At 40.1% G+C, this 22,758-nt stretch overlaps 1 protein-coding gene across 1 annotated transcript in view; it reads right to left on the bottom strand.

Annotated features, from left to right (window-relative positions):
* Positions 1–2,957: 2,957 nt before the first annotated feature.
* Positions 2,958–22,758, bottom strand: part of doc2b (double C2-like domains, beta) — a 177,112-nt gene continuing 157,311 nt past the window's right edge. The window contains exons 6-9 of the mRNA XM_079651524.1: positions 20,202–20,359; positions 9,964–10,045; positions 6,183–6,279; positions 2,958–4,249 (exon numbers count right to left, since the gene is read on the bottom strand). Coding sequence (XP_079507650.1) covers positions 4,116–4,249; positions 6,183–6,279; positions 9,964–10,045; positions 20,202–20,359 — 471 coding nt within the window. The 3' untranslated portion in view covers positions 2,958–4,115. The remainder of the gene's footprint in view (positions 4,250–6,182; positions 6,280–9,963; positions 10,046–20,201; positions 20,360–22,758) is intronic.

Here is a 22,758-nt window from a genome sequence, read left to right on the forward strand (position 1 = left end):
CATCACCACCGCTAAACGAGGCTAATGTTCGACATGATGACTTTTAGTAGTTTAAGTCACTTGTTAGCGACCACTTCTTTTTTTAAGGGGGCCTTATTTTTCAGCTTCATATCAGTATTTCATATCAGTGACATGTCTCCATGCTTTAATGTTCAAAGTGCTCTTTATTTTTCTCATACTGCCTGTGCTGCAGCACCTCTTTCCACCCTCTGTCTGAAACCAGAGCCCAGTCTGCTCTGATTGGTTAGCTGGCTGGCTCTGTTGTGATTGGTCAACCACCTAGAGATTTGTCCCGCCCCTTAGCGTATCAAGTACAATATGTTGGAGTTCTAGCCAATAGGAGCGTGAGTGTTACAAAGTGAAGTAAACAAACAAAAAGCATAATAGGGCCCCTTTAAGACACATAGAAGCTTCAGACATTCACTGGTGGAATATTTAAGAACGTATTTTATGTCGTAGAACAAAACGTGAGCATTTCTTCAGCTTGTGTTAACCACAGACCTCATTTCAGGCTTCTTGCCAAAAACATGTTCAAAAAAGCGAATCCTTTGAGACGAGGGAACCTGAAAAGTCTTCTCAGAGTTTTAGGACTCATTCCTGCACCACTCTATTTCCCCCCTGACTCACAGTTGTCCTTCATTACTCCCAGATATGTGTGTCTAAAAACTTCACTTATGAAAAAATATCTACAACACTAAGCTGCACATTCTCAGAGGGTTTACCGTGGACTAAAAGGGGTTAAACATGTACATTCTCTTTGATACATTAATAGTGGAGCCGCGTACATATAAAAACCAAAAAAACGTATACAACATAACAATAATACACGACTATTTAAAAATCCTCCCCCCCGGCCCATCTGAGCAAAGCTTGCATTGAACAATCGCAGTGACTTCAGGGTGTGTTCGCCCCGATCAGCAGCAGCAAACTTGAATTTCAGCAACAATAGGCTGTTGTAAACGATTCATGCTTTAGACATTACTTTATTTAAATATACTCAACGTAAACTTTCCGTTTTTTTTGTTGTAATTCTGCCCTTTTTGACATACAGCCAGGTACATTTTCAGCCACATTACACTTCAAAAATGCTGCCAGCGAGTTTTTTTTTCTCTGTAGTGTAAACAATATGATACACACACACACACACACACACACACACACACACACACACACACACACACACACACACACACACACACACACACACACACACACACACACACACACACACACACACACACACACACACACACACACACACACACACACACACACACACACACACACACACACACACACACACAGACTATCGAGCTGCCCAATCATGTGGTGTTGTTGTGGTTCGACAAGTGATTTTCACCAGGCATTAAGAGACCTAACTTTAAATATACAATTTAAGACATTTTCAGACAAGGTCTTAAGCTTGTCATGAATTAATATCTATTTAATGGTATTAGAAGTGTGTTTTTAGATCTTAAGAAATTGTTTGATTGTTTATTTTGCAATTGGCTTGTTGATGGTTGTCTATAGCGTGTAGATGTGTGTTTGAATGTGTGTTAACCCCAGGAATAATAGCTCATGCTAATGCTATTGCTAATGGGGATCCTAATAAAGAGGAAGCAGTGTAAGAACACACTTGTTGAGCCTTGACATCTGGACTACCACAGAACTGGGCAGCTCTATAGATCAGGGGTTGCACTGAGGATCTGTGAGTTGAAGTGGTGCTACGGTATGATACCCAGCATTGTCTCATATTGATTAGTTTATGCAGAGGCATTTAGGGTTTCTAACGTCATGAATACTTGCTTTAAGTTCAGTTCTTCTATCACACTGGTCAACAAATCTACCATGACAGACAATATCGGTTTCCTTGTAACCATTAAGGGATATTTTAGTGTTTTGTGTCTGGTTATTGTACTTTTACGGCCCGTCTACACAGCAGCGTTAAAAAAATCTTCCAACGCTTCTCTGCCCGTTCACTTTGAATGGGGTGACGTCACTTTGCCTCGCTTTTCGCCAAACTGCATTGTTGGGAAGCAAAGCGAAGATTTCCAGGATTTCCAGGATTCAAAAGTTGAGCAATGTTCAACTTTTGAAGCTGAGGTGGAAGCGTCAGCTAATCAAATCCGTTTATGCAAATCTGACAGTACAAGCGCTAGCCAATCGAACCGCGTGCAAGCTGGGAGAGACATACCGCAGTTCATTTCCTATATTCCTAACAAAATGGAGGAGAAATTAGTTATTACGGTAGCAAATCACCCGGTTCTTTATGAACAGTCCCTATTTACTTACCGGGATACAAACCGGAGGAACCAGGCATGGAGGGAGGTGGCAGAGACAGTGGGTGAAACTGGTAGGTTTTCGCCTGTTTGGGGATTTTATATCCAGTTTACTTCGTTTTAACATTTCTATTGCTTTGTATGTCGGGGGCGGGAGATTCATGTGATTGGTTGTTGGTCGCGTTGCTCGCAAAAAAAACCCAAGCTTCAGACACGCCCACCTCCAAGATTTTCAAGATTTTTTAAAAGCTGCTGTGTGGACGGGCCGTTAGTCTCCAAGAAACTGATATTCAGCTTACTAAAAATTGCCCTGAAGACTTCAGTATACTTCAAACTTGTTTCCCATGGTGCAACAGAGTCTGAGACCCCGATAGTAAAAGGCTTTGTCAAAGAAATGAAGGATGATCCAACAAATAAAAGATTTCCCTTCTGCAAAACTTCAATAGAGTGCAAAGCGTGCTTGCTGCCTTTCTCCAAACTGAGTTTCCTTTGTCATTCTTTCTTTGTAATGTATTTAGTCACCGTGCAGTTTTTAGGCTTTTAATGCGCTTGTGTACTTAAAGGGTCCTGGATTGTTTGTTATTCAACGCAGATCTCAAACTCTGTTTTCTGTCAGAAATCCAAAGGCAGCATTTGTACTTCTCCCTCAAGGTCTTCAACTGTGTGTCTGTTATAATAATAATAATGCATTACATTTTTTTTATTAGAGCGCTTTTACAGGTGCTCAAAGCGCTTTACACATTACACATATTAGACATGTAAGAGTCATTACTGTGGACATTACCCACAGGAGCAAATGCGGGTAAAGTGTCTTGCCCAAGGACACAACGGCCTGACGCAGGATTCGATACGTTATACCATGTAAAACACCACAAATGCCTTCTTGGAAAGATATTTTAAAAGTGTTTGCCACTTTCCCATTTGGACGAATCAACAAATCGAGACTACAAAGAGAGAACACTGAGTTATTGGAGATGCGTTGGGAAGGAAGTGGGAGGAAGTCAGGGCACAGTGGCATGGTTTTCACTCTGGGTTGGACTGGGTGGTTTAGGCACAAAAGTTAGGGAATAGACACGGTTAAATTGCGTTTCGTAGGGAATTAAAAGCACATGTCAAAGTCCAAACTTTTTCCACCCTTACCCTCTTTTTCTGCAGACGTCTATAAAGTCATTACTGCTTTCTTTGCACTCGACGAAAGCCATCATTTCAAGCAGCCTTGAACGTGTCATGTGGAGATTTACTGAAACGTTTGATTTAGTTAGTTTGAAGTATACTGAGCTCCTTACTTGTACAGTGTTTCAAGTGGGTGTCACCTGGCCAAAGGAGTCAAATGAAAGTGTAAATAATCCAGATTTCTAAAACAAGCTGATTGTTTTCAGCACGTTGTGAGGGCTGTGCAACATCTTCCATTCCTGCATACACCAACAGTGTGAAATGTTGCCTCATCCTTAGGTACACCCTCCACTCTTTTACCACCAAGTTGAACCTAAACCATTCAGCTGCTGCTAGCCTTTACTATAAAAGAAATCGCAATGAGGGCGCTTAAAATTCAACACCACCATCCCCATGCTTTCCTTTTGTTGATTGATCCTGAAATGCAAGTGCAACCCCCTCTGTACATGTAAACACAAACTGAAGGATACTTTTAACTGAGCCCTGTTGAGAGGAAACCAATTCCCAAAGAGGCGTCATCGACACCATAAAAATCCAGAGAAGAAGAAGAGCTGGGAGGAAGAGGAGGAGGAGGAGGAGGAAATGAAGGCAGGAGTCCTATCTGGTGCAGCAAGAGGAGAGTGGGGGGGGGAGGCGACATTTTGGATGACAGGTGTTGGGTCTTCAGTCATTTAATGAACCGGGTAATTCATTGGTCAGCGTGTGCCAGCGCTCAATTTTCTTGTCCTTGTTTTTGAGGCAGTCAAACCAGTGTTTGAGCCTCTCTCCGTTTGCATTGATACCCAGAGATACTCCACCTGGAAGAAAGAGACAAGGAGAGTATTATTTATACGCTGAAAAACTGAAACGTTGACTTTAAGTGTATTATGTCAACACAATGCACGTTAGGTTAGTTGAAAGCAATACTACACTGAACAAAAATATAAACGCAACACTTTTGTTTTTGCTCCCATTTTTCATGAAATGAACTGAAAGATCTAAAACATTTTCTATATACACAAAATAACCATTTCTCTCAAATATTGTTCACAAATCTGAAAAAATCTGTGATAGTGAGCACTTCTCCTTTGCCGAGATAATCCATCCCACCTCACAGGTGTGGCATATCAAGATGCTGATTAGACAGCGTGGTTATTGCACAGGTGTGCCTTAGGGTGGCCACAATAAAAGGCCACTCTGAAACGTGCATTTTTGCTTTATTGGGGGGGTCTGGGGGGGTCCGATAACCAGTCAGTATCTGGTGTGAGCGTTAGGATTAGGGTTAGGGTTAGGGTTAGGGTTAGGGTTAGGGTAATGTTGTGAATCGAGTGGCCTGTGTTCATCGTCCATAACATACGCCTGCCCATACCATAACCCCACCACCACCATGGGCCGCTCGATTATCTCGGCAAAGGAGAAGTGCTCACTATCACAGATTTTTTCAGATTTATGAACAATATTTGAGAGAAATGGTTATTTTGTGTATGTAGAAAATGTTTTAGATCTTTGAGTTCATCTCATGAAAAATGGGAGCAAAAACAAAAGTGTTGCGTTTATATTTTTGTTCAGTGTATTAAGTTGAACCTAATATTTTATGTTGTGTTCGGGTCTCCTGTGACCCGTTTCAAGTTCAAATATAATAACTACGCTCTAGTTTTTTGTATGGGAACAAGGCTTCATGATAACCTCCACAACAGATATATATTGTCTGATTTTGACAGTTTTAGCCAAGTCTGAAGGTCTCTAAAAAAAAAACTGGAAGAAAGAGACAAGGAGAGTATTATTTATACACTGAAAAACTGGAACGTTGAATTAAATGTATTATGTTAAGAGATTTGAGCACCAGGAAAAGCGCCATATAAATAACATTTCATATGACTGTATTGGGTTAGTTGAAAGCAAAACCCTTTCCCTATTTAAACGTAATGTTTGAGACAAAAAATATGTTCATTCCTTCAGGTTTTGTTCTGACATTTAAAGACACCTTTTGAAGGAACCTTTTTCCAGGAACTGGGATAAACTATAACCTGACATTTTTAAGACAAACCCGTCTTTTTGACAAGTTGCCGCCCCTGTTTGAACAAGCATTTGACAAATATCCTTAAGTTCTTGCACTGAAACATGCTTTTAGTTATTAGTTTTGCGACTATATATAATGCAGCCTTTTAAAACCAGAAAAAGACGACACGATCTAGTCTCATTTCACAGTATCGATAAAATATTGATATATTGCTCAGAGCCAATGAAGGATGTTAAACACAGTGGAAATGTAGGTTTTTTATAGCTAAGGTCAAATAAGAGATAATCTGTCCTTGGGGTTTTTCTGGAAGTGTTTCCTTGTACGATGTGAGGGTCTAAGGACAGAGGGTCTAAGGACAGAGGGTGTCGTATTGTCATATTGATATTCTGTACACACTGTGAAGTCCACTGAGACAGATGTAACATTTGTGATATTGGGCTATATAAATAAACATTGATTGATTACGGTTTCCCTAATCAACTTAATTTTGATACAAGTTGTTCTCTTCCTGCTACATGACTCAGTAGAATGACAGCTAGACTAATACAAGCTAACACTTTTAATATATAATATATAAAGTGACTCTTCGTTCTCTTCCTACAACGTGACTACACAATGCCAGCCAGTTCCCAGCATGCATCAGTGCTCGCGTGGCAGATGGCAGACTCAGCTGGTCAGATATCCAGCGGTGAATATCTGTCGATGTATTTCATCTCTATTTTAACGCTCACCTATGAAATCGTTGGACTTCCCGATGTCGTAGTCCCACACCGTCACCTCCAACGTCTTCTTGGTGAGGTCTGCATATTTGATGTCGTAACAGAACTCCTGAACAAAGCAGAAAATAAAAATGAGTTCCTCTCTGCAGCACGATCACATGCATTTACATTCAAAGTGAGGAAAGGCAAGGCAGGCTTATTGATATAGCACCTTTCAACACAAGGCAACAGAGTGCCGCAGTGACGCGTCCTAAAACCCGGAAGTAAACTCCTTCCGGTTCCTTCAAGGTCTGAGGTTGAAACACATTTAAGAGACGGATCATGTTTTGTTCAGCCGGATAATCTCCACATGTCTACCCTACTTTTATAATGTTCTAATCATAAATCTAGTCGCCAGAAGCAAAATGCTAACGTTATGCTATAAAGGAACTACAGCAGGGTCTTTGCTTCAACGTCACGCCAACTTAAGATCCATATTCAAACACACAGATTCTAAACGGTACGAGTTGAAGCTTTTGTTTGAACAGTCTGCAGGAGGCAGGGACTTGCTTTCAAGCAGAACAGAAACTAACTTAGAGGAGTGTTTACGCGTTCGGCGTCATGACGTACAACGGCCTCCACGACTTCTGTTGTCCTATTCAGCCACTTGGTAACAACCATCGTTTCTCAGACACGTCCACTCTTCAGAAATCACCTGTGGGGTCACTGCTGATGGATTTAATGTCGTAGAACAAAACGTGATCCGTCTCTTCAATGAGTCTCAACCACAGACCTTATTTCCAGATATCTTCCTAAACCCTAAGGAGAGATCCCATTGGCTCTGAGACGAGGGAACAGGAAGTGGTGAAATGCTAACTTACGTCCAGGTTTTAGGACGCGTCACTGTGGCACTCTATTCAAAGTGCTTTACAGAAATGAAAGACATTAAGAAAATGGCTTTTAAAAACAGTCATTAAAAAGCAAAGATATTACAGTGCAGTGTAAGATATGAATAGTTCATGGATGAGGCTCTACATGTGGGTTTAAAGGTCTGCATAACTGTTGTTACAATCCTGAATGCTTTTGACATTTGCTTCTTTTAAAGGTGAGACTGATTCAGAAAACCCTGTGTGCCTCGTTGAGTTCATTCTCTTAATATCATCTCTCGCAAATTATGTTAGTTTAGTTAAGTGTTTTTTTGTCTCGTGATGTTCCCCTTTAATTTTGAATAGTAATCTTTCCTCTCGTTTCAGATACTCTCACCTCCCTTCCTTGTGTGTCTCCCACTCCTGTGATTGTCGACCACGCCCCTGATTGTTTCCACCTGTTCCCCATCACCTGGTGTATTTATTGTCCTCGTCTCCCTCCGTCCTGTGCCAGTTCGTTTCGCTTCTTGTGACCGTCTACCAGCGTATCATGCCAGAAGGAATCCCAAGCAGAGCTTTGAGCCACGTCTTCTCTAACTATTCTTATATTCATGCTCCTAGTGTTTTTCCCTCATTGAAGTGATTTTGTTTTGTTAGTATTTTTCCTCGTTAAGAGTGATTTAGTTTTTGTTTCCCACTGTCGTTGAGTTTTGGTTTGAATAAAACCTTTTTTTTATTCGAGTCGTGCAATTGAGTTCAAACCCGTTTATTCAGTCGTAACACTTAAATAATATTCGGGTTAATGTCAGTGCAGAAGTTGTATCCTTTACAAACCGAGCCATTTTTAGATGTATTAGTTACACACATTATAGTCCACTTACTACCAGGGGGGGGGGGGGGGAACAAATGCAAGAATCCATATTTGTATCTTCTAAGATCCTCAATTTAAAGGTTTTTCTTCCATAAAAATCAGTTGATATATCTTTTTTTCAAGAATCCATAAATGTACACACGCTTGGCATGCCTATGTACTGAATCAAGAATGACATTTGAATAAGGATATTTGTATTGAGTTAGTTTACACCACTGCCCTTTAGATCTTTGTAATATGGTCTTTGTTTAAGTTGTAAATTGGTTTGTGGATTAAAAACGTGACATAAAAAAATCGATATTGAATTGCAAGACAGGGAAAGATTCAAACCTCTACTATGCCTTTTTTAAATGGACTCAAAATGCATTTGGTAAAGTAGTGTGCGGCTCAACATGTGAATGGCTAGAAGTGAAGGATTTTGTTTGTAGCCCAAGTTATAGAGGTATCTACATCAGAGCACAGAAATACAGCATGGCAGTGAAATCAATCAAGCCCTTGAGCGTCTTCTGATATGAACTTGCACCGTGTTGAGCATTCATTCTGCATTTCCATCTGCAGTTCAATCAGGGGGGCTCCTCCTGCTTAATGGAGATCAATGCCTCGATACGGAGCCTGCTCTCTGACAGAAAGGTGGAGAGGTGACGGAGGAGACGCAGGTTTAATGTCAGAGGAAATGTCAGGAGGCTGGACGTCTGGTCGTATTCAGCTGGGTCTCAGAGAGGAGCTGGCCTCTGAAACCATCAGGGTCTAAAAGGGGACTCGAAACATCTTCAAAATGCTCCTGAGAAACTGTGTCCTCACAGCTCAGCCATGCTCTTTGTTGTGTTAAATACTTTGGATTTGTCTCAATTGCATCGCCATTGTTTCCTTTATTGCAATGTGTGAGAGTAGCTTTAAAATGCTTGGTCGATAACAATTGACATTCACTATTAAATAATCCTTCTCAGGACCACAACATTCACTATCGTAGGAATATGAATCTTTTGGTAACCGTCGCTTTCATTCAAAATGTTCTTTTGGCAAAATACTTAACCCTGAGTTGCTCCCGGTGTGTGTGTGTGGGCTAGTATTACTATACTTGTGGGGACCTACATCTGTTTACACAGTCACCTGTGGGGACTGGCTTCCCTTATGGGGACATAATGGAGGTCCCCATAAGGGGAATCATTACATTTAGGGTGCAGACTTGGTTAGGGTTAGGCATGTGCTGGTTATGGTTAAGGTTAGGATAAGTCTCCAGGAAATGCATGTAAGTCAATGTAATGTCCCTGAAGTGATGTATACATGGTATGTGTGTGTGTGTGTGTGTGAAAAGTTATTATATAAAAAACACTATAAATTAAAGAAGATGGTTTTCATTTAGCTGTTCACGTGTACAATATCAATCTTTTGCACATTTTTACTTTAATTGATTATGTCAATTAAAAAGTTTAATTTATTTTACATTTGTTTTTAAATGTTTACTTTAGCCTCCTATACAATGTTTTATTCATTCATTCATTCCTTCTCAGAGCAAGTGTCATGAAAGGGGATAATATTTAAGACTTTAAATGTTTGTAAAGAATATTTAAAAAGTCCAAATTGACTCATGAAAGTTACGTGCCACTTCCTACCACAGTATGATGTTTTAAGTGAACTTAATATAAAAGGTTTTATATAAATCTAGGAGCATACGACGACCCCCTTTTGTTTAACACAGACCCTACAACTGTTCAAAGCATTTAAAGAAATGTTGGACATCTCTAGTTTCACCTTAACACCATTTTAAAACATGCATTAAAGGCTGTTGGATCACAATCCCAATATCGAACAAACATCTTCAGTTCAAAATGTCTGCCAGAAGACGCCTGAGCCTCTATGTGATTTGTGAAACTGTCTTCATGCACAGAGGTGTTCAGTTGTTTCTTCTCTGGAGGAAAGCGTGCCTCTTTCAGCGCTCTCACTATGTCTCTCTAAGTCCCCGGGGTTTTGGAGGTTCCTCGGCACATAACGGCATCGGATAAACACTCAGAAGAACAAATAGGAAAGACGAAGATTTGGAGCTGCGAGGTTTTAGCACAATTACGGCGGATTATACCTCGTTGAACTCTGGATTGAGCGTCTTCTTCTTCACGGTCGTCTTGTGCTTTGACTTTTTGTTCTCGTCAGGCTTCAGGTACCTGGAGGACAGACGAGGAAGAAGAGAGAAATTGCGGATTATTTCTGTGGTTGGTATTCGGGGGGGAAATACTGTTCAGTTGTTGCACATTTGATGCCTGTCGTTTGAAACACTCAACAAAATAATCAAACATGATGTGCAACGGAAAGATACATTATAAATGAAATTAAATACCAGATAAAAGACAAAAATATAATAATAATATTACGAGAATAAATTAAATTGAAAGCCAAATAAAAACATATATAAAAAAGTAATAATAATAAATACAAATCAAATACTCTAAGAGACAAACAAATTGGCAATCGTGTGTACAGTAAATGTGTGTTTAACTGAAAGTATTGCCAGTGTTAATGCTAATGGGGACCCCAATAAAGCCCTCATGCAAATCCTCATATATAAAAGTCAAAGCTTCTTTGAGACGTGGTGTTTCCTGCAGAGGGAGCTGCTGCACCACACCCCCACAGCTGCATCACATCACACAGTCTCTGGCTTTAATAGACTCCACATGAGCTTTTTATTAAACACATTACTCTCCGGTTGTTAAACAAGTCTCTGTTATGTCCTCCCCTCTTTAGATGGATGTCCAATAGTTTAACAGCAAGATTTCATTTGAGTGTGTTTTTGATTAGATTAGGGAGGTGAAGACGTATCGCCTCATAACAGAAACACATCTCCACAGCTGCACAACATTCACACATTTTAACGCATAAATGCCAAGTCTTGTCAATATGAGGTTTTATGAGTACCATTTAATAGTCTTTCTTTTTCAGACACTTCTTGTTTTCCTTTAGTATTAAATGGAGTATTCTACACTCAGTGAATCAGCTACAGCAAGTTAAAAGTATTGCATATAACCTACTCTACCATACTTATAGCTGTTATTGACTCTGTGACTGTCACAAGCCTAATGTCATGTCACGTTTTTAGTCTGTCTTGTTTTGGGTGTTATTTTTCTGTTCTGTTCCCACCTGTGTCGTGTTATCCTGTCGTTAGTTTCCCTGGTGTTTCTAATTGTCTAATTGTGTTCACCTGTGGCCCTTGTGTTTCTCCTCCCCTGCCCGGCTGTTTCTCGTCTCGTGATTACCCCTCCCTGTATTTATTCTTGTCTCTTCCTCGGTGTCGGTTCATTGTTTATTTGTCCTCCCTTCACGTCTCGCTTCTTGTTAGTCTCTCCTGTCTCCCTCCTGTTGGTCACGGTCAGTGTTGTGTGTTTGTGCCACCTGTGCCGTGTTTTTTCAGCTTTTAAATAAAGCTCGCTTTTGGTTTATAACCTTTACCTTTTTGTAGTCTGCATTTGGGTCCTACCTTTTTCCACGATTCAGTGACGGAGTTATAACGGTCTTTGAGCTAGTTTTCACTCAGTGATTCTGATGATTATGTTAAAACATATGCTGCTGTGATGCAAGTCAAATGTCAGACTTGATCTAACCATTAAAGTATTATCGTATCGTTATGATTCAGCTCGCTTTGTTGGTGCTGTCTTGCAGGATTACAGAAACAACTACTGTTGTGATTATCATGAAGTGATGCGTGAGCCAAGAAAACACCCATTAAATGTTAGAGTGGATCTGAATACCAGGACAGATATGAGCATTAAATTACACTTTTCTTAACAATGAAAGATCAGGAAGTTGTGTTTTCTTAATCATAAATTGTTGTTATTATAAAAACATTTATAACTATGTGCTGTTTAAAGACTCAGAGCATTCAACTCGTCCTCTTTGCCTGTGAACACACAGAAGTAAGACTTCAAAGAAAATCGGACTTTCCGAGGAGCAAGTGAATGCAGCATTGGCCTTTTTTCGGAGGTCTTTGCTAAAATAAATGCAATTCTAGTTTAAACTTTTAGATGTTTTGCTTTAATAAGGTGCAGTATGCGCTTTATCTCAATTGTATTGTGTCATCTAGATAGAACAAGTGGCTTAAAGGTCCCATGTCATGGCCATTTCTACTGATCATAATTCCATTGTTGAGGTATTAGAATAGATTTACATTGTGCAATGTTCCAAACTCACATTGGTTTCTCACAGCATCTCTGTATAGTATGTGTATTCACTCTCTGTCCTACACGGCTTGTTGGAGCTCCTGCCCCCCCCCTCCCTGTGAGCCCAGCGAAGACACAGCGACACCCAGCCCGAAACACACACACACGCAGGTGACCCGCAAAAAAGGTGATTCGCGGGTGGTATTTTTTCAAACGCTTTTTTCCGGGTTCGGTTCTGGGTAAAACAAAGATGATACGGGTCGGGTCGCGGGTGTTGCATAATAAATATATTAAAATAATAATAATTTAGTTTAATCTTTAAATCCTCAGACGTCCTCTCCCCCGCGGGACCGCGCATAATCATAACCTCTGCAGCGCATCAATCTGCTGCTGAGCGCGCCACATTCTGAATGGCTGAGGTGAAGCTCTCTACGGAGAATACAGCATTTTCAATAACACTTCCTCAAGAGCGAAATCCAACGTCTGAGAGGCTTTTGGTGTCATCCTAGATGGAGAAAATAACCAACATCCAACGCTTTTTGAGACAAATATGCAACTGCGTGTGTTAATAATTGCACGTTTTCACTGCTCATATATATGCGGGTTTGGGTCGGGTTGCGGAACTAGTTGGCAATATGTGCGGTTAGCGGGGCGGGTTCGGTATTGCAAGTCGCGGGTGCGGGGCGGGAGCAGGTCTTGAAAATCAGACCCGTGCAAGACTCTGCCCCACACCAGTGAGCCAGCTCACAGTGTCACTATACCCGAAATGTACGAGTTTTACTCCCTACAGGGTGTACTTTGAGGGTTTGTGACTCTGCAGACCGTTTACATGCAGAAAAACCTTCATAAAACACAAGGGGACGGGTGATAACCGGAAAAGCATGACATGGGACCTTTAAAATCAATCTGAACATTGTTAGTGCTGCTGCCTCAAAGTCAATTATTCACCTAATTGGCTGTTTTGCTTTTTATTCAACTGAGATTTGTAATTTGTTAATGCTTTATTCATGCTGATTGACTTATTTCCAAGAACCGTTGGAGAACCTCTCTGATTAAGATCATTTAAAGTAGTGGTTTTGTGTGATTCTTTGCAGAGAAACACAGTTTTTAAAGATGTTAATCACATAAACTAATCATTTAATAAGTGTTAGTTAGAAATAATGTCTTTAATGAAGGGCAGATCTGAGATACGCTGCGAAATTAATCACATTTTTATTGAAATGTCAACTAGTGCAATATCCAAATCGCAGTTAGCATAACATTGGTCCTCACAAACTTAAATACAATCTTTGTTCTGCACAGATTATCAAAACTATATTTTTAAATGATAATATAATGAATGTTTCAGAAGTAATCGTTTCCTCTGTCATTGCTCATCAAACACATTTGCAATATCAGACAAAATAATCACAATTAGTTGTGTTTCCGTATCTTGCAGGCCTAAATCTGAACAGCATGTCTGGTAGTTAGCACATACTGCAGCACTGTGTTTTGTTTAAGGGAATGTAATGAACTGTCAGCTAAGTGAGCCGTGAAATATGCAATATAACTCAATGTTGACTTTAAATTGATTTCCTTTTAAGGTGTTGCTGTTGCTCCCAGAAGAACATTGTGGTCACTTATTAGTTTCCCTTTGCATTATTGCAGTCGACGAGTCAGCGGGGAAAACAGATCGTTAGCGCTACTCTCTTAGCCTCGTGTGTGTGTGTGTGTGTGTGTGTGTGTGTGTGTGTGTGTGTGTGTGTGTGTGTGTGTGTGTGTGTGTGTGTGTGTGTGTGTTGGACCTTTGCTCCTGTTTCCTGCCTTCTTCATAAATGATGCAAAAGGCAGGTTCTGTGAAAGCTGCACGGTGTGTATTACCTCTGTCCATTTGGAAAACAACAGTTTTGGGCGATAATGCTCTTTGTGATAGCGCTGTGTTTCAATCCAGTGAGCAATTACGCTCGCTCGTCACATCTCTCTCTGTTACCTGCTCACTGGACACACACACACACACTTCAATTTCCCTGAAGTTAAAACCAAGATGTAAAGGGGGAGGGGGGGGGGGGAAGTGGGTTGTACTCACAAACTCACCCCAAGGGGAGAGGGGGTTGAGATGATGAGAATATTGCAGGAAACATAATTGTTGTGGTGTAATAGGACCACTGACCCCCAGGCGGAACCGGCTAATAGTGAAATTTAGTGTGCAAACAATTCAATTGTATCACAAAATGGTTTCAAATGGTATTTTACACAGTACGTCTGAATTGATGCACTATTGCTGTTGTGTCTTTGGAATACTTTATTTCAGTGACTCTGCAGTGCATTCACCTTTTAAGCTTGATTGGATGCACATTAACTGAAGAGCAATTGAGGAGGACACTCTATTAGTGAAAGATAGGATGAAACTGTTTCAGCCTCTGAATGGATGCAGCTGTGCTATGGTGTCATTGTTATGCCTTATTGCTTCACTTATCTTTGCCTTTAAGCTTGACTTGTTGCACATTGACCAAAGAGCCAAAGGACAGCTTATAGTAAACGTTGGTAAGCAAACAATGCTTTTAAATATCGTTTCCACCTCTGAATATTACTGTTGTGCCTTTGATTTGTTGAGAAGCAAAGCATGTTTACCCTTTTAAAGCTTGTTTGAATTCACATTGACTAAAGAGCAAATAACATAACACCATGTTTTAAATGTTGTATTAACCGCTAAATAGCATTTTTGCTCTTGTGCCCTTGTTTTTTAACAGCTGTGCGTAATTAAAGAGCTATTGTGTCGGATGTATTCACTTTTCATACTACCTTGTCAACATGTGTCTGCATCCATCCGTTAATAACGGTGTAATTTATACCTGGCTGCTAAACCCTTGTTACTGTTACAAGGTATGTATTTTGTAGATTGTGTAACTTGCTGCTATTAAATACCGTCAAACTATGTGCAATATATACTTTATACATATGCCATCTTTAATAACTGTAATATATACCAGGCTGCTAAATCCTAAGAACTGCTACAGGATTTGATTTTTAGATTTGATTTGTTTTTGATCTGTATTTTTGAAAATTATGTAACTTTTTTAGTTTTGATCTTTTTTTTTTTTAGCATATTGTTTATTATATTATAACTTGGTACTTTTTTTTAAACGCATGTAAGATATGCAACACTAAGCTGTCTGTGGCTCTTTCCTGCTGTAACGCTGCACATTTCCCCTCTGTGGGACTAATAAAGGGATTCTGATTCTGCACATGCATTTAAGGAATATTTTTCTACAATTAAAAATAAAGAATTGCGATTATTTTTGATTACTGCAACTGTGACATGTTTTGCAATGTTGGAGGGGTTGATCATTTAAAACAAACGCTCACAGTATGATCAGATCGTATATTTAAATGATTTTTTTTTTTTTTTTTTGTGGAATGCCCTCCCAAACCATCTGAGGACAACACAGACTGTAGATGCTTTCAAAAAGGCCTAAAAACGCGTCTTTTCAGAATAGCCTTTAACTAGATTTTTAAATCCCCCACATTATGCCATGCTGGCATGAATGTCACAGCTTTTTTTTATTATTTTTTTTATTGTTTTTGTTGTTTTGTTTCACCCTTTTACATTTTGTAGCACTTTGATTTTTGTTTACGCAAATGAAAAGTGCGCTTATAAATTAAATATATTATTATTTTCCGGATGATGTACGAAGACAAGTGTTCGGAGGAGCGTTTTCATTCTTATTTTGAATAATTCTACCGCCCTAATCTACCGGATACACCATTTACTGTACAGAGGACAGCTGTGACTTGATGCATCTAGTGAAATAAGAGAGAAATCTTGTCTCTCTGTCGGAGTATACATTTCCTTTATTACCTCTCACATGAGCCGTCAGTAAATCTATTATCCGCCCGCGTGTCCTTCGAGCTTCAGGGAGATGTTCTCCGCCTCAAACTGTTGGAAAATGGTTGCCTTCCTCCTCTCTCCTGGATACGAGCCTTTGTTCCCGAGGTGTGCACAGTAGAGTCGGAAATTAATTGCACTTTCATTGCTCAGCCAGATGAAAGACTTGGGAAATGTTCAGGTGTGATAAATAGGACTCTTCTTGGAAATTGCAGCCCTGCGGATGGCCTCTTGTGCTGCGTGTCTTTCATTCAGCTGATAATCACATGGAGCCTCTCTCTTTTCTGCTAAAACATTTTTCACTGCCAGCTATGCCATTACAGCACTTATGCAGCGCATTGTATAACCACTAGAAATAGCTTGATAATAACGAGAATCCGGAACAACATCAACATGTGGATCAACGTGTGTCCCCTCTTCTTCATGTCTCTTCTGTATCAACATGTGTCCCCTTTTCTTCATGTCTCTTCTACATCAACATGTGTCCCCTTTTCTTCATGTCTCTTCTACATCAACATGTGAACCCACTTATTCATGTCTCTTCTACATCAACATGTGTCCCCTCTTCTTCATGTCTCTTCTGTATCAACATGTGTCCCCTTTTCTTCATGTCTCTTCTACATCAACATGTGTCCCCTTTTCTTCATGTCTCTTCTACATCAACATGTGAACCCACTTCTTCATGTCTCTTCTACATCAACATGTGTCCCCTCTTCTTCATGTCTCTTCTACATCAACATGTGTCCCCTCTTCTCCATGTCTCTTCTACATCAACATGTGTCCCCTCTTCTTCATGTCTCTTCTACATCAACATGTGTCCCCACTTCTCCATGTCTCTTCTACATCAACATGTGTCCCCTCCTCTTCATGTCTCTTCTACATCAACATGTGTCCCCTCTTCTTCATGTCTCTTCTACATCAACATGTGTCCCCTCTTCTTCATGTCTCTTCTATATCAACATGTGTCCCCTCTTCTTGATGTCTCTTCTACATCAACATGTGTCCCCTCTTCTCCATGTCTCTTCTACATCAACATATGTCCCCTCTTCTTAATGTCTCTTCTTCATCAACATGTGTCCCCTCTTCTTCATGTCTCTTATACATCAACATGTGTCCCCTCTTCCTCATGTCTCTTCTACATCAACATGTGTCCCCTCTTCTTCATGTCTCTTATACATCAACATGTGTCCCCTCTTCCTCATGTCTCTTCTACATCAACATGTGTCCCCTCTTCTTCATGTCTCTTCTACATCAACATGTGTCCCCTCTTCCTCATGTCTCTTCTACATCAACATGTGTCCCCTCTTCTTAATGTCTCTTCTTCATCAACATGTGTCCGCTCTTCTTCATGTCTCTTATACATCAACATGTGTCCCCTCTTCCTCATGTCTCTTCTACATCAACATGTGTCCCCTCTTCTTCATGTCTCTTCTACATCAACATGTGTCCCCACTTCCTCATGTCTCTTCTACATCAACATGTGTCCCCTCTTCTTCATGTCTCTTCTACATCAACATGTGTCCCCTCTTCTCCATGTCTCTTCTACATCAACATGTGTCCCCTCTGTGGAAAGAGACTCTGAAAGTTTCAGGAACAAAGATTTTCTCTCTTTTTGATCAATTTCTATAAAAACCTGTCTGAAAATGAGCTGATCAGATTTTAGCCACTTTATGATTTCATAACGATGTTTTGTCTTGTGTAACCATTAGCCAATCAGCAACCAAGGTAACCCCCCCCCCCTTATCACCTGAATCTCCTCCTAGAGCTCCATTGAGTTCTCTGTAACCAAATCTCTCTCAGAGGGGCGTGGGGAGGGGCTCCTTATTTTCATCTAAAGTAACAGACAGAGAATCAGCACTTTGGAAACAGGGCTGGAACAGAGGGGATTATGGGTAATGCTGCAATGATCTGTTTGGTGTTTCAGCAAATCAGAGACAGGCTCTGTATATATCTTAGACCTGTGATATATTGATGAGAAACAGTATAATAGGGGACCTTTAAATGTATCTCTTTAAATGTGCAAACCTTTGTTTTATAGATTATAAATTCATAATATGTTATAGCTTATGATGGTGACGAGTGATTTTGACACTTTGACAGCTAAAATGTGCTATCAATATTTATGAAGCCTAGAGGGCGATTCTTAATGGTATTTGTGACCTCCTGACTCTAGTCACTGGAATCGTGTACAAACAAAAGGTCAGATTGTGTCCTTATTGTTGTCTTGAGAAATGTCCTTGTGACTGAAACATGGTCTTTTTTAAATAAGTGTGTGGGCAGATTCTTTGAAATACGATTTTGTCCTTGACGAACACTTTAGTTAATGAAAACTGATCCATGATCTTGGTTTTTGACACTGTAAAGCAATATACCTGGGAGAGAACAGTCTGTTTATAATGGGAGTAACCAAGTTAACGTCACAGAGCGAGGACACTTGAATGGTATCCAAGCAAAAACCACATTAGCCCCTTAACTAAAGTGCAATCTTGTGGCATTTTAGGGTTAAGAAATTCATAGAAGAGAAGTAGCAGACTAGTGTGAAACAGATTTCCTCATGTTGTGCGTTACCGAGACAGTATATAACGTGACGTCCACCGACAACGTTATTTTAACTTCAAATTGTTCTGGTAAACTGACCGAAGTAGTTCAGATAACATACCCTCAACTCTCCTGTTATTACTAATATCGACTGTATGGCTATTACGGTACGTCCACACAGCAGCTTTGAAACAATCTTGAAAATCTTGGAGCTGGGCGTGTCTGAAAGCTTGGGGATTTTTTGCGAGCAACGCGACCAACAACCAATCACATGAATCTCCCGCCCCCGACACACAAAGCAAAAAACCCCGGGGATTTTATGCGAGCAATATATATAAATATATAAACTCCGCTCTGCCACCTCCCTCCATGCCTGGTTCCTCCGGTTTGTATCCCGGTAAATAGTTCTGGTCGTAAAGAACCGGGTGATTTGCTACCGTAATTTCTCGTTTGGAATATGAGGAAATGAACCGCGGTCTGGCTCTCCCAGCTTGCACGCGGTTTGATTGGCTAGCGCTTGTACTGTCAGATTTGCATAAACAGGATTTGATTGGCTGACGCTTCCACCTCAGCTTCCAAAGTTGAACATTGCTCAACTTTTGAATCCTGAAAATCCTGAAAATCCTGGAGATCTTCGCTTTGCTTCCCCACAATGCAGTTCGGCGAAAAGCGAGGCAAAGTGACGTCACCCGCATTCAAAGTCAATGGGCAGAGAAGCATTGGAAAAAAAAAATTAAGCTGCTGTGTGGACGTACCGTTACTGACTTCTGCACTAACCCCAGACTAATTCATGGACTAGCGCTCATGCTACGCTGCAGTTACTGTAGGAGCCACAGATTAAAGTACAGTATATTGAACACTGCTATGGATAAATTGGCATTTACAAAAATACATGTGTTCCCTTTGGTTTACAGTTACTGGAGAAACACTGCTTTTTGGGAACAGACATGTTAAGCTGACTAACTTTGCCACACAGTCATTTCTGTAATGGCCCGCTTTAATCACGTTTAACATTACTAAGGTCTAGCAACTAGGTAAGAGTGTGTGTAGCTAACCCTTTTGTCCATTACTTTAATAGGTCTGTGGGGTATTGTTGCTCTTAATGACTGCTTTGCTAGAGCTGTGTTTACTCTGATCAGACGGTTGCTTTCCCACCAGTGCTATGAACTCCATTGAAAACTATAAAAAACAAGATACAAGTTGTAAAGTTACCAGAAAGCTATCTCACATGTTGTATGCAATCACACCAAATTAAGTTAGAGCACTGTCCAAGCTCTTAATCGCTAAGATATAACGGTTCCAGTTTCTGTTTCGGGTGAATTTGCAACCGTTAGTGTTGGGAAAATACTGAGTGTCCTCTTCCAACATGAGAGTAACACGATATCAAAGGTATCCCAACTGTGGCTGTGAACATGACAGGATGTGTGATTACCTAGAAGAGCATCAGGACTGTTTGAGGCATATGATAGCTATGTGATTAAAATGATGATTCAGCCTCTATGGAGAGAGACATATGACAAGCATGATCATTTCTGACGTGGAGCTAATCTGAAGTAAACATTGAATATTGCTTTCTGTTCCTCCATCTTGTGACTGTGGAACTCCCTCTCTTGGATATCAGCATGTGAAGGACACTGTTCAGGAACTAGTTGATGCTCTGTATGTGATGAATACTTCCATTCTGGAGAGGATCACAGATACATGGATCCTGAGGTTGAAGCTCAAGCAGGTGACGAGGGATATATTCCGAACAGTTAGCATACTGACGTTTTGACGTAGGGGTCGGAGAAGCCGTTGGCGTCCATGGCGGCGAGGTGAGCGCAGCGGATGATCCCCACCACCAGACACGACTTCTGGGTGTTGTACTTCAGAGAAATCATGATGCGTCCTCGCTCCTCCAGGGACTTGTCCTCTGTCTTGTTGACCTGCAGAGTTAAAACACAAAGACAATATTTAGAGATGGCAAAAGTACACACATCCTTTACTCAAGTAGAAGTACAGATACTCGTGTTTAAAAATACTCTGGTGAAAGTAGAAGTACTAACTAAACTTCTTTACTCAAGTCAAAGTAAAGAGGCTTTGAAATGTACTTCAGTAAAAAGTACCCATAACTAGCAGCTGTTTTAAAGAGTACCTGACCTCCCTTTATATTAATAGAACAATAATGTCATTGTTAGCTAATGAATGTTTCCATGGTGACCAACGGCAACATGACAACGTTTTCATTGGTCCCTCTTCTTTAGAGAAGAGCAGGAAATGATGGATACACGGATCGTGTTCAAATCAATAGGCACGCAATGACTCTAAATAATAATGATCACGCCACCAAACACACATTCAGACTAAAGGAACCAGCCTGTTTGGAAAATGAGAGAAGTAGAAAGTACAGGTATTTGTGTTCAACAAGTAAGAAGTAGAAAGTACAGGTATTTGTGTTCAACAAGTAAGAAGTAGAATGTACAGGTATTTGGGTTCAACATGTAAGAAGTAGAAAGTACAGGTATTTGGGTTCAACATGTAAGAAGTAGAAAGTACAGGTATTTGAGTTCAACATGTTAGAAGTAGAAAGTACAGGTATTTGAGTTCAACATGTAAGAAGTAGAAAGTTCAGGTATTTGTGTTCAACATGTAAGAAGTAGAAAGTACAGGTATTTGTGTTCAACATGTAAGAAGTAGAAAGTACAGGTATTTGTGTTCAACATGTAAGAAGTAGAAAGTACAGGTATTTGGGTTCAACATGTAAGAAGTAGAAAGTACAGGTATTTGAGTTCAACATGTAAGAAGTAGAAAGTACAGGTATTTGTGTTTAACATGTAAGAAGTAGAAAGTACAGGTATTTGAGTTCAACATGTAAGAAGTAGAAAGTACAGGTATTTGTGTTCAAAATGTAAGAATCCAAAGTAAAATGTCGTCAAAAAAATAAGTAGTGGAGTAAAGTACTGATACCAGAAAGATGTACTTAAGTACAGTTACAAAGTATTTGTACTCCACTACTTCCCACCTCTGGAAATAATCCCCAGTGTTACAAAGTGAACAACATTGAAGTGTAAATGCTACAGAGTGTCAGTGTTTCCCCTCATGCCCAGAATCATTTGAAAACATCTGATGTTTTCTCATTTCTGGCATCGGCATCTTTGGATCAAACCAAAGCTTTAAATTTCCAACATGATATTATTCCGTGCAGACAAACATCATTACCTGGAAATATTCTCACTCCCAGTAGTTTTTGTTCTTTATTTAAGAGAGCATTTAGTTAAAGCGTGTCAATTAAAAAAAATACACAGCAGCTTTTTGACATTTGTGTGTCCTGAAATTGGCTGCACGGTTTTGAAAACATTTATTTGATTTGAATAATTGCGATTATTTTGACAGATAGTGCAATTGAGATATGTTTCGCCATATGAGGAAATATTCATTTATAAAATGCAAACTACTTGCCATTGATAGTTATTATTTAAACGTTCATAGTGGGATTTTATAATATATATTATTATTTAATTTAAGAGCATCTGTACCAAACAAGGATTTTTTATTTAGTCTTTAAAATACCAGGAATTCTCTGCAGCACAAAAATACTTAATTCAGAAAAAAAACGTTTACGAGTTTTACGGGGCGTGGTTTGCAATTCGCCCAGCCAATCAGAAATTGGAACCTTTTTCTCCCCATGAAAGTACCTGCTCTCTAGCAGTGGGTGAAAAGGTTCGCAAAAAAAAGTTCTAGTTCCAGATCTTTTTTTGTGAAGCCGCCATTTTATTTGCTTTATTAGCATTATTAGCATTAGCCCAGCTCTCCAACGGAGAGAGACTAAGTTATGGCAACACAAAATAAAACGTGGGATCGGTGGAGTGATGAGGAGGTGTCGGCGCTTCTGGCGATTTACCCGGGGTTTCGAGTGGCGATTTTCTACCAACCGAAGTCCCGGACTCCAGGGGACTCCGGGACTTCGGGTGGCAGTATACGCCGTGAAGTTTTTTGCGGCCTGCCAGTAAACCTAAAGCAGAAGAAGAAGAAGTGACGTCAGCGGCTTCATTTGCCTAATCCTCCCCCAGGTACTTATTCCGGTGTGAACGCGATTTACTAGGACAGGTACGGGACTAAAGAGTTCGGTGGGACTAAGTACTGGGAACTAAGTACGGCAAAGTACTTGGTGTGAAAGCGGCTATTGTGTAACAAAATTAGGAGGGTCTAACCAGAGTGCAAACAGTCAGTTATATACACATCTATCAGCAGTCTGTACAAAATAAATGATATAAGTAAAGGTAAATAGATTTAAAATGTATAAATAAGAATAAATACACTGAGCGTAAATACAGTATACAGCAGT

This window comes from Notothenia rossii (genome assembly GCF_949606895.1).
Source record: "Notothenia rossii genome assembly, chromosome: 9".
Classification (NCBI taxonomy): Eukaryota; Metazoa; Chordata; class Actinopteri; order Perciformes; family Nototheniidae; genus Notothenia; species Notothenia rossii.